This window comes from Peromyscus maniculatus, chromosome 2 (assembly GCF_049852395.1).
Source record: "Peromyscus maniculatus bairdii isolate BWxNUB_F1_BW_parent chromosome 2, HU_Pman_BW_mat_3.1, whole genome shotgun sequence".
NCBI classification, from domain to species: domain Eukaryota; kingdom Metazoa; phylum Chordata; class Mammalia; order Rodentia; family Cricetidae; genus Peromyscus; species Peromyscus maniculatus.
The window spans coordinates 119,546,046-119,559,204 of NC_134853.1; the positions used below are offsets into that span (position 1 = coordinate 119,546,046).

The following is a 13,159-nucleotide window of genomic DNA, read 5'->3' on the forward strand; positions in this document are numbered from 1 at the left end:
ACATGGCAGCTCACACTGTCTGTAACTCCAGTTCTAGGGTCATCCAACACCCTTACACAGACATATATACAGTCAAACACCAATGCAAATACATAAATCAAAAAACAAAACAAAACAACAACAACAACAACAAAAAAATAAACAAAAAACACAATCCATGGGCAGGGGTGCATGCCTTTAATCCCAGCACTCAGGAGGCAGAGGCAGGTGGATCTCTGAGTTTGAGGCCACGCTGGTCTACAGAGTGAGTTCCAGAACAGTCAGGGCTACATAGAGAAACTCTTTCTGGAAAAATAAATAAATAAATAAAAACCAAGTCCTCTTTGATAGGCTGGAGATGCAGCCCAGGGTGAAGTACATGCCTGGTACTGTTGAGACTCTGATTAAATTCTCAGATGTGGAACAAAGGAATAACACAATGTACTTTTCATTCACCTTGCCAGGCACTGGCCTTACTTTCTGCTTTCCCTACAAACTGAAAAATTTCATATAACCAGGTTCAAGTTAAAATCAAAGGACATAACTTGACCTCACATACACACAGCAGATTCCTACCTGGAATGTTACACATCCAACAGGAAGATACTTCCGGTCCTCCAGCATGCTCAGGTATTCAGCGACAAGTGCTGCTGAGTGGACCAGGCACTGAGCAGCTTCGGCATGATTGCTTCGTTCAGAGTGTTTTCCAGCCATGTTCTGCAACCAGGTCAGTCGCAGGTCTGGAGAGGTCTGGTAGCCCTTGGCAATTCTAATCAGAACAGAAATGCTTCTCAGTCACCACCAGCTTCCCAGACTAGGCAGGAGTTCAGAAAGCTGCTCAGAGTTTACCAGACAAGTTCCTGCTATTGCATCAGCCTGTTACAACAAGCATTTAAGTGGCTGGGAAGGGTCAGGGTGTGTGGATAAAGAAATCACTGTGGTGTCATCTGGTTGAGGTAAAGAGACACACCACAGTAAAACTTGGCTGCTCAGAAAACTATCAAATTTAAATCAGACAATATAAAATAAGATACATATTTTATATAATATATAAGGAAATTTAGGAAATATATAAGGTAGTTTCATCACATCATCTTTATTTGAAAAGAATAATTTCGTGTGTGTGTGTGTGTGTGTGTGTGTGTGTGTGTGTGTGTGTGTGTGTCTTATGACGGGTAAAACTGTGAAAAAGAGGGCCACAATGAAAGGAAAATCCCAGTTTTGCTGCTATGTCTATCAAGATACAATGGGAATAACAAGTTTCTCAAAATCTGTACCTAGAAACACTACCTTTAAATATAACCATAATTTGAAATTATGACAATTCATATTATGTTAAAAATTCACATATTGTTTTCTGCAAAGATTGTTTTTTCACACTCAAAATGTGAGTTTGGGGATTTTCTAAGAAGTTCAAGGTCTAGGATGCCAAATTTATTTTAAAAAATTCTTTCTTTTTTTGACAAGCACTCTGTATTTCTAAGGCTCTACCTTTGATCCTTTGCACTGCAAAAACCCAACATATAAGCAAACTGAAGTTAGCTTTTGTCACGAGCTGCTGTGGACTACAAAGCAGATACAGCAGCTAGCAATTGACAATTCAGATGTCAACCCACCAGATGAATAATTCTCTGATGGATGAGAACCCTGTTCAAGCAAGGCTTATGGGACCACCAACTCTGCAAACTGTTGTTCTTGTCTGTAATTTCATATGTGCAGAAACAGCTGTGGTATCTCCCCAATAACTACACTGTAATGTGTAATCTTATGTCATGTGTATATGTAATCTCATGAATACATCTCAACCTTCTGGGCACATATATCTGTGGATGGTCAGGAAGATGACTTCTCATTAAACTGTGTAATTTTGATATATAGAATATATACTAGGATATGTTTCATAACTAGATCTATTATTACATGAGGACTGTAAGATACTTAGGCCCTGTTCTTTATCACTGGTTCAGACTGGTATAAAAAAGGCAGCAGTTTCTTCTCAGTTGGCTGATTTTGGGCCTCAGGACAAATTCAAACTAGACTGAATGTCTCTGTAAATGGATCATGGGTTAAAACTTTACAGATATGTACAAGGACAGAATTGCAAATGTCTAACAAAGGTTATTAAGCACAAAGCAACCTAAAATACTATGCTAGTTTCTCTAGCCAGGCCTGGCTGATAATGGAAATCAGCGGCCACCTCCCTACTAAATTCCTTAGCAATTAGCATTCTGCACAAATCTCTAACCTAAGTTTATGATATAAAACTCAAGCCTCAGCTAAGTGTTTATGTTTAAATCCTAAAATTTATATGAAAGACAAGAATAACAATTAATCAAGTCCAGAGAGAAATAGCTTTATGTCCAGCTAAACAAAGCTAAACAAAGGGCTATAAGTTCCCTTCCTTGTGATCTGGGGTTACAAGCAGGATAAGAGAATATATTTTTAGGTTTGGGACGCTTTCAATGTCAATGCCTGGGAAAATGCTGAGCACCATGTCCCCGCCCATGTGCTGCCATGGTAAGTTGCTCTGCCCCTTATTGTTTACTCAAGGAATGTGCTATGACCTTCAGATGTAGTGTTTGTAACTCTTCCTTTTATTGCCAGAAGCCTCTTGTTAAATATGTATATAGCTGTGTAGAATGAAGGAGAACTAGAAAGAAATAGAACTTAGGAAGAATTAGAGCTATAGCAGAGGAAAAAAGAGAACTGGAATGAAAAGATTTAGAACTGGAGAATTAGACATTTAGAATTGGATATTAAAGAGAGAATAATAGAAGAAAAATAAAGATCATGAGTGAGTCTTTCCCCCTTGAGATAGATAGAAATTTATTTCTAAAGACGCTCAGATAAAAACGTTTCCTAAAGCCCCACTGCTGTGAAGGCATTCTTTTCTGCAACCCTGGGTGTAGCCTTGAGAACTGATCTTGCAGACTACATTAAGTTTTTAACTTTTACTTTATGCATATGGGTGTTTTGTCTTCATGTATGTCTACACACTGTACACAATGTGCCTGGTGCTGATGGAGACCAGAGAGTGAAGGGCCTTTGGGACTGCAGCTGTCAATGGTTCTGACCTGCCACATGGGTGCTGGACACTGAACCTGTGTCCTCTGGAAGTGCTCTCAACTGTTGAACCATCTCTCCAGTCCAAACAAAACAGTTAAAAAGCAGTAACAGAAAATAGGAAAAAGTAGCCTCACCAAAAGAACAGTCTCTGGCCTCTGCAGACACCAGGCATACACATGGTGCACAGACATACATGTAGGCAAAATATTCACACATATCAATGAAAAGTAAAATTGCATTTTGACCTTTTAATTTATATTGGAAAGTCACTTCAATAATTTTTGCATATTTCTTCTCATTGAATGCTACCCAGGTGACTTACCAATCCCATAAGGCAAAGAGTGAGTGAATGACATGAAGGCTACCTGTACATGAGATCAATCAGCATTTCAGGATCCTCCTGGTGTTCCTTCATTTTAACAGTGTCCGAAAGGATCATATGGAGGTTGAAAACCAGATCTTGGACCTGTAGTAGAGAATTATACGAACATTTTCTTTGTCATGCATTCCTGATAATTAAATGAGTTTGCAAGCTATTTCAGAGCTTTGAAAACAAGTTATAGCAAGTATATGGGTGTGGAAGGGAGGCATGAACTCCCTGGACCCCTCCGTAGACTAGACTTTCCCACTGCATGTGGTGCTGTGAGCAGGGACCAGGTGCAGCACAATGGGGACCGTAAGAGCACAAGGCAAACGTCTCTCACCGTGTCCCAAGGCAGCTCGACAACTCGTTTATTAGAGGCAGATTACTATTGGACTAGTAGGCAGGAACGTTCCATCACAAAGCACTGTCTGCTCCCCTAAGCCTACTGTTCTGTTACAAATGGACAGAACTAAACAGCAACCATATCAACTGTTTTAAAAATGAAGGGCTGTGGAGATGGTTCAGTTGGAACAGCACTCTCCATACAAGCATGAGGATCTGAGTTTGTCCTCAGCACCCACAAGCCAGGTGTGATGAGTGGCATTTGCATATAATTCCAGCCCACAGGGAGGCAAAGACAGGAGGATCCTTGTGCCTCACTGGTCAGTCATCCCAGTCAAACTAGTAAGCGCCAGGTTCAGTGAGCTAAGGTGGGGAATGGCCTAAGGAACAACATCTGATCTTGACCTCTAGGCCTTCACATGTATGAACTCATAACTACATACAGACACAGAACACACACACACACACACACACACACACGACAGCTTTATGAAACAGTCTTCTCTGGGTTACATGTGGAAAGAAATATGTCTAATCCTTTAGTTGAAAACCACTATTTAGCCGGGCACTGGTGGCACATATCTTTAATCCCAGCACTCAGCAGGCAGAGGCAGGCGGATCTCTGTGAGTTTGAGGCCAGCCTGGTCTACAGAGCAAGATCCAGGACAGGCACTGAAACTACACAGAGAAACCCTGTCTCGAAAAACAACAACAACAACAACTAATCCACTATTTAACAATCTGGAAAGTTCCTATTTGGTAACTTTATTGCAATTAAAATAATTAAGATAGTAGCATTTCTCACCTGATCAGGAAATGTTGTGTCCCTCAATTCTAGATCTTCTTCAGCATATGTCAAAATAGTTTTTAGAGAGCGTCTTAAGAATTCTTCATTAAAATTCTGAGATGTACCCACCAAAGAGGACAATGACATTGTTACTTGCATTTTTACTCTGGCAAAGTTCTGTGAAAGGGAAATTGTCAATATATTATATATTTGGTGAACCAAAAAAAAAAATTCTGAGGGAAAGATATTTTAAAGTAACGAAGTATATGCATTAAAACCTGATTTTAACACAGACATAACAGACTCCCAGGTAACTAAGCAGATTTTCTCCTGCAGCCTTCCTTCCTCACCCTGTTCCTTTGTCTCACCAGCTATCACTCAGAGGTGGTCTCTCCTGGGAATCCTCTGGCCATGCTGGCCCAGGACTCAGGTAAGTGATTTTATTCTCCTTCCCACCCTCCAATTTGTAGAGACCACCTGCTGGGGCCTTTCCTTCCTGTCTGCCTCTCTTCCAGGGAACCGAGCAGATTGTCTCCCACGGCCTTCCTTCTCACCCCATCCATCCCTTTGTCTCAGCCACCAGCACTAGAGACACTTCCCAGAAACCCACTGGTGGCCAGGACACCAGCTCCTCTAGGGCATCAAATCGCTGTGGCAGACCTGCTTTCCTCCCTCCTGTGGACTTTCTCAGTGCCCCCACCATTCTAGTCCACCCCCATTCCTGTGTGTCAGCTCGCAACACCTAGAAACAAGTTCTGCTTGGGAACCCCAGTGGTCACACATGAGGTACTCGGAAGCACCCTCTACCAGGCAACCCACAGGCATCACTTGCTCCTTACATCCAGAGGGCAACAGAGACCAAGAACAGAAAATTCACCCAACAAAGGAAAGACCAGATATCAACACCTAGAATTACAGTAATCCCACACCCAGATGTCTAGATGCCGGTGTGAAAACACAATCAATAACAGCCAGGACAACATGTCTCTGCTTAGAGCCCAGGAACCCTACCAGAGCAGGCCCCGGATATTCCAACACAGCTGAAGCTCAGGACAGAGACTTCAAAAGAGCTATTATGGATATAATCAAGAGGCTATGAATCCACTAATGAAATCTATGAAAATACAAACAGTGGAGTAAAAGGAAGAAAACAGTTCAATACATGAAAGTAGAAATGGAATTCATAAAAAAACCTAAATTGAGGTAAAATTAGAAATGAAAAATTTAGGAACTCGAACAGGAAACTCGGAGGCAAGCCTCATCAACAGAATACAAGTATCTGCTCTAACACTAATTCACGTTCCGACCACCATATCCACAGTCATGGCGGGACATGGAGTATTTACCTCTAGCTTACATCCCTAGGCCCATGGGACAATGAAAGCATAGTCAGTGAACTGCAGATGCTTGCACAGTGATCTTTTCAAGAGTTTACATTTCATCTTCTTTTTGTTCACAGTATAAACTCATTGCTGCTCCACTGTTCCCTATTATGAAATTACCCTTAAAAGCAGTTGTCAAATCCAACTCTTTTTATGACAGTTTTCTACTCCATACTTCTGTGTATCTACAGTACTGGTCACTTTCTCTGTGGAATCTCTTGCTTTACAAACTTGAGTGGCACTGCTCTATGAGCTGTCCCAGTCTTTGTGTTCTGTAGAGTTAGGGACTCAGCACGGGAGGGTAAGTGCTCCTACACAGAGCTACTTTCCCAGCTCATCTTATTCTTTTTCTATTTCTTTTCTGTTCTCTTTATTCGTCTGTTATCTATTTTAAATACAAATTGTGAAGGTTAGTGTTAATTTTTAACTTAATACACTCCAGAATCTCACAGGAGACATGCCGTCTGGCTATCTGTGAAGGGTTGTCTTGATTAATCTTAGCTTTTAACAATGTTTGCAAGGGATTCTCTTGATTACACTGATGTGGGAAGACTTGTTTTAATTGTAGGTTAGTTAGTTCCCTGGGCAGAGGACCTGAACTACATAAACAGAAAAAGAGAACAGAGCAGTGGTCTGTTTCATGACTGGGGATGTGAAGCGGTCAGCTGCTTCACGCCCCTTATGCCTTGACTTCCCTGCCATGATGAACTGCACCTTGAACTAGGACTAAAAACAACCCATTCTCCCTTCATTTGCTTCTGCCAGGGTTTTTACCACACAACTGGAAAAGAAACTAAAACACCAATGTTCTCTATTTTTGTCAAAAATCTGCTCCTCTTGACAAGCACTAAATAGCTGCCTTTCCTTCAACTAACATTTATGCTGGATAGCATTCAGTTCATCTTCCTCTGTGGAGCTCAAGACCATTCTACTTTACTAAACAGTTCTGTCTGGGTGGGGCGTGGATGAAAGTCAGGATAGCCAATGTACCTTGTTTCTCATTGACTTCCTCAAACCCCAAATCTAGGTCAGCTCCTGCTCCTTCTGCTCTTCCTCTTCATAGAATAAACCTAACCCAGTCCCTGCTGCCTTCTAAGCCATCTGTTCTTTATTCCTAAAGCCACTACAATCGTCGTAGCCTTACCATTCTGCTCGGAATCACTGTAATAACTAACTTCTCGGTTAATCACCTGACTGTTTCTTAGCCCGATCACTGTAGTAACTTCTCGGTTAATCATCTGACTGTTTCTTAGCCCGATCACTGTAGTAACTTCTTGGTTAATCACCTGACTGTTTCTTAGCCCTAATCACTGTAGTAACTTCTTGGTTAATCATCTGACTGTTTCTTAGCCCGGAAGTCCATCTTTTGTGTAGTACTAGTATGCTAAACGCACATCACTCATTTCTTTGTAATATGCCAGTGGCTCCCACAGGGTGAGCAATGAAATTCAAGTATTCAGGCAGTAAATATGTTACACTGTGTGGTGGGAGCTGAAAAGATGGCAGTGACCAACGCAGTAAGCATCACTGACAGTTTTAAATGATCAACTTCTATTTCAAGGAACATCTAATACTAATCTTTAAATTATTTTTTTATTTCCCTGAATAGAAAAAAAAAAAACCCAATTCCCAGAACAACAGAAAATACTATCAAGAACATGTATCAAGAAATTCCATGTGTAGTCAAATTTTAGGGACTTTAAAAAACTGAATGCAATCTATCAAGTAACTAGAATCTTTTGTTCTGGGTTATGAGAACCTGGCACCTAATAAAAATGGTGCAGAGTGAGTTTATATTACCAAACAAATACCACATGCATGCATGCACCCGTGCATACATACACTTTTGTAAGACATCCACAGGAGGGGGAAATACATTCTAAGTTCTTAACACCTGTCTGTTAAAGCTGTATTTCATTATGACCCAGACAGTTTTCTTTCATGGCAGAACACTTACATTGCCAATCTCAAAGTTTTGCCTCATGAGGAGGTAAAGGGAGGCACTGGCATGTGACCGGATGGTGCTGATGCTGCTACTGCAATGTCGAAGAAGCCGGAGGCATAAATCAGCACACTGCTCTGTCTCTTCCTCAAACAGGAGCTCAGGAAACTGTACAAAACAGATATGTTAATACAGCCTGACTTGGAAATCTGGCAGATTAGCCTAGAAATTAAAAAGAATAGTTGAGACAATTTTACTTAAGGTCAACAGCACACACCACAGTCAGGTTAATATACTGGTGATATCACTTGTTGAGATAGTGGTGTGACCCTGGGAAGGTTTTTCAGTCAGGTACTACGAAAACAGGATGGACATGTAAAATAAATACAAATGCACATATCTGGGGGGTGGGGGTGGGGGCAAACAGCAAATAAACCTCTGAGGCGGCGAAACAGAGCCACCTTTACGCAGCAAAGGGTATGTAAAATACATTAAATTCTTAATAAATGAGCTGAAAAGAAAGACACATGGGCAGGGCCTAGAGCTCAGTGAAAGAGCGCTTGCATCGCATGCACGAGAACCCAGGCTCAGTTTCCAGGACACAAACCCCAGACAGAACAAGGGCCTACATCCAGTCAGTTACCGAGGTCAGGCTCTTCTCAAAACAAGATTTTAAGATTTTAGGACAAGAAACTGATTACCAATAATTCATATCAATACAAGTTCTGAAGACAGAAGCAGAGACAGAGGATCAGGGGTATTAGTGTTGAAAATTGATTTATAATGTCCTGAGCAGTGAGTGTGGTGAACGACCTTAGGCAGTGTTAAAGAAGAAAGTGAAGGCACATGAGACCCAGGCACATGAGACCCAGGCACATGAGACCCACCTTGGAGACCAGGGCCCTCTGCGTGGCAAAGCAGTGCTGTAGATAGACTGCGCTCTGGTTGCAGGCCATGCTCTGCAGGAGCACTTTCAGCACCCCGCCCAGAATGCTCTCTTTGGACTCTGTTACAGAAACAGTCTGCAATTTAAAGATAAATACATCAAGTAGACAGGACCTACAATGTGGCTAGGTAAGTAAAACACATATGAAAATCCAAACATTTACAAGAAAGGGAAATGGTAAAAGCCAGGAGGACTTCCAGAGAAGATGCTGAACAGGATTGGATGGAAGAAAAAAAGAGTAAAAAGGCCAGAGAGACTTTAAGTTGGGTGTCAGAGAGGGGAATCACAGACATAATGGCAAGGAAACATGAAGGACACTCTAGAAAAATTCATAAAAAAACTTGGACATCTGACCTGAGGGCCATGAAGAAGTTAAAGCTGAAAAGCTAGAGTGGGTACCCATGGCAGATAACATTGGTTTCATATCAAAAATCACTTTCTTTCTTTCTACCTTTAAGAACTAGAACCCTGACTTTTATCTGGAGACTTGGAATCAAGCTCAAAATAACTGCAAACTAAAGAGAAGTTGCCTCCATGAGACATGCCCTTAGAAACCTAAGTGTTCTTTTACCCAATGAGATGTAGAGTGGTGAGGAGTGAGGCCTGAGCAAGTACCTTGCATAAACTCTCCTGGAAATACTTTTCTCTTCATACTATTTTTTTCTAGTAGTTTAGACCTAGTCCAACTAACAGCATCAAAATAAAAAAAGCCCTTGAAGTCTAAAGAATTTCCCATTTTTGTCATTAAGCAATCAAGAAATATAGACTTTAAAAACTATTTATTATTTATTTGTGCATACTGTATGTCTGACTGCACAGTGCTGAGCCACCTCTCTAGGCCCAAGAAATACTGAAGTTTTTATGTTTTAAAATTTTCAGTCAGGATAATGGCCAGTAAAAGAAAAATGATCTCAAGGAAATGAAAAGAACAGACTACAAACAGAATACAGAACATTATGAAGTAGGTGGCCAATATTAAAGCACTGAATTAAGACGTGCCAAAGTGATGGGAGCAGAGAGAGAAGTCGCAGTCACTAAGACAACTGAGGTGTCTTGGTAATGGGTTCCCATCCTGCTTTGGCTGACTTCCTGTGTGATCATGGGGCACTGCTTGACCATTTCTATGGCTAACTACTGTTATCTACAAGATGGGCACAATGATAACTTCAATTTCCTGTTTCTTATAAAGATCAAGTAAGTTAATACTTGTGAAGGGCTTAGGACAATGCTTGAAAAACTTTATAAATGACTCCTGTTACTAAGAGGGTAATACTGTCTAGAAAGCTCCTGATAGGGTAGTTCACATTTATGTAAAATTACCAAATAAGGTAATTATACATAAAAAACCCTAAACCACTGCTTAATATATAGAAAATACAGAATAAATCTAGCATAGCTCTATGTTGTACATTAAATATATTCTATTGGGACACCCCAATACACAGTGGTTACTGGAAACACAAGACCAGGCCTTAAATAGGACAAAGAGAAGTAGATTTTATAAGTACTCTCAAATAAACATTTGAAAACTGTGGGAAGAGATAGAATTTACAATTAAGAGAATCACTGACTACTTAGAACCTCCTGTCTGTCAACTACTAATGTCCAAGCATCCTTACACGGTTCACACTGATTTTCCATTCTCCATTTTCCGAGTCTGTGCTCTGGCTCCTCTTGTCTGTCCTTACCTGAACAACGATCTCTAACGTGTCTAAGATGATGAGGTTCGCTTCAGTAGCCAGGTTTCCATCAATCAGGGCTTCATGCTCTATCTCTGCTCTTGACCTAATACAAGAAATTTTACTTGAATCACAGATGAAACTCCTCATCATTTACTTATCTTTCAAAAAGCCAAAAGTGAAATGACTTAAAGATTCATTAAAACAAAAACCTTGAAACTATTAACATTTGCTTGAAAAACACATAAAAAGGAAGAAAAAGGCAGTAATTCACATATTAAAGTGTTTTGTCTCCCTACATCTTGTTGACTGTGTAGGAACACACCTCTGCACTTCTCCCTACATCTTGTTGACTGTGTAGGAACGCACCTCTGTACTTCTCCCTACATCTTGTTGACTGTGTAGGAACGCACCTCTGTACTACTCCTTACATCTTGTTGACTGTGTAGGAACACACCTCTGCACTTCTCCCTACATCTTGTTGACTGTGTAGGAACACACCTCTGCACTTCTCCCTACATCTTGTTGACTGTGTAGGAACACACCTCTGTACTTCTCCACCTCTCTCTCCCCCTCTCTCTGACAGGTTCTCACTGTACAGCCCTGACTGGCCTGGAACTCATTATGTAGACCAGGCTGGCCTCAAATTCAGAGATTTGCTGCCTCCTCTGCCTCCCTAGTGCTACCATGCCCAGCAGTCTACACACCTGTCCCCAACAGAGGCACACAGTGCCACTAAAGGCATACATGTCTGCTCTGCCTTGCAGGTGTGCAGCCAACATTCTCCTGCACAGCCGGCAGCAGACACTAGGTGGCGCTATATACACTGCGGTATGCAAAGCAACATTCAAAAGCTGAGCACTCAGCTTCGATTCCAAACATTTTCAATGTATTTAATAACAAGAAAAGTGCTTGATTTTTCTAAGATTTTATCTAATTTCCTCTTAGCTATTCATACAAATATTCTCAGAAGGTAATTTAACTTTATCTCTTTGTAGCCTTGGCTGTCCTGGAGCTCACTTTGTGGACCAGGCTGGCCTCCAACTCACAGAGATCTGCCTGCTTCTGCTTCCCAAGTGCTGGGCTTAAAGGCGTGCGCCACAACTAGTAATTTAAGTCTTAAGCAAGATGGGATGGAATCATACATTAGAAATAAAACTTAAAAAAAAAATCTTATGTGAGGCAATAATGTTAACAAATGTGATTATAATCATTACACAATTGTATATACATATCAAAACGTACATTGTATAGTGTAAACAGTGCTAATTGTAATTCAATAAAAAGAGGAAAAATGAACAAAACAAAACAATTTGATGCTGAAATCAGTTGCCAAATGCCTTTTTCATAGAAAGTTAGTTGGATAAATAGGTTTGCATTATTTATTTATTTACGAGTTTTTAAATATGCAATGTATTTTACTATAACATATAAACTTATTTTCTCCAATAGTTTAAAAAAATCTAAAACTTAAAAATTAAACATAAATATTTATCTTCTAAGTTATATGCTAATAAAAATAAAAAGCCAAAATGAATCGTTTTCTTTTTCTGTTTAAAATCTAGGCAGTGCCGTAGAAGAGATTAGAAGGCGTATTACTTGTCAAGCTTCTCTGTGTTCTGACGCCAGTGGGTCATGTCCTTTCTCCATCGCAGGTTTTCTTGGCTCCCGAAGGCACTTCCAGATGGGCTCCTCTCTGTGAAACCAATTTCACATGGTATTTCATGTGGAAGACAAGTACACATATTGGAAAACATACAAGAAATAGTGCATACCTTTGATTTTATAAAGTCATTCTCTCAGTACAAGTGGAAGAAATGGACGGTGGAGATTTTCAAAGGAGAAAATATTTTCCATACAGGATGTTTCTTGGGGGAAAACCCCATCCTTTCACACAAGCAAAGAAAGGACCTAACGTGGCTTTATCAGAAGGCTAAATGGAACGGCCTCTTCCCTGAGGGACTGGGATGTGTTAGGTCATTCTACCCTCCTGCTCTCCCGTGGGCAAGGCTAGTCTGAATGGTCTCACCACACAGGCTCCGGAGCCAGGACTCACGCAATGGCTCCTGAGACTTTTATCTAATGGGTTTGCTATTAAACTTCCACTGGGTAAGTAATCACTCATCACCTCTTCAGAAAGCCTTCTCCCATCCTCCAAGATGTCTTTGCCTAAGTATTTGCTTTGCTTTTGTTCATAACATTGATTATTAATTTTTAATAAGACAGGGTCCCACTCTGTAGCCCAAGCTGGCCTGTAGTGCACTATATAGCCAAAACTGGTCATGAATTTAATGTAATCCTCCTGCCTCAGCCTCTTAAGTGCTGGGATTACAGATGTGAACCACCATACTGGGCTCTATAGCATTTATTCATATAAGAACATGTTACTTGACAGAGTGATGTCCGTTTTGTTCAGCATTTAATATGAAGTATCTGGAATATACTGAGTGCACAGTAAGTTTGTGTCCATAACCACACGTAAGAGAGGCTGAGAAGACGGCTTCGTGATTAAAGTGTTTACACTCAAGCAAGAGAACAGGGACTCAGAGTCCCTGAGCCCAGACACATGCTGAGCAGACGTGGCCGCCTGCTTGTAATTTGAGCCTCAGGAGGCAGAGACAGGGACCCTTGGAGCAAGGTGGCTAGCAAAATGGTCATATCAGAGCAATTTG

General features: G+C 40.8%; 1 protein-coding gene across 4 annotated transcripts in view; it reads right to left on the reverse strand.

Moving 5' to 3' along the window:
* Dock7 (dedicator of cytokinesis 7) overlaps positions 1–13,159 on the reverse strand; it is a 200,443-nt gene that overhangs the window by 25,286 nt on the left and 161,998 nt on the right. For all 4 annotated transcript variants that reach the window (XM_076564551.1, XM_076564550.1, XM_076564549.1 and 1 more), the window contains 7 exons: positions 12,087–12,183; positions 10,497–10,593; positions 8,750–8,884; positions 7,878–8,030; positions 4,557–4,715; positions 3,411–3,511; positions 556–748 (listed from right to left, as the gene is read on the reverse strand). In XM_076564551.1, coding sequence (XP_076420666.1) covers positions 556–748; positions 3,411–3,511; positions 4,557–4,715; positions 7,878–8,030; positions 8,750–8,884; positions 10,497–10,593; positions 12,087–12,183 — 935 coding nt within the window. The remainder of the gene's footprint in view (positions 1–555; positions 749–3,410; positions 3,512–4,556; positions 4,716–7,877; positions 8,031–8,749; positions 8,885–10,496; positions 10,594–12,086; positions 12,184–13,159) is intronic.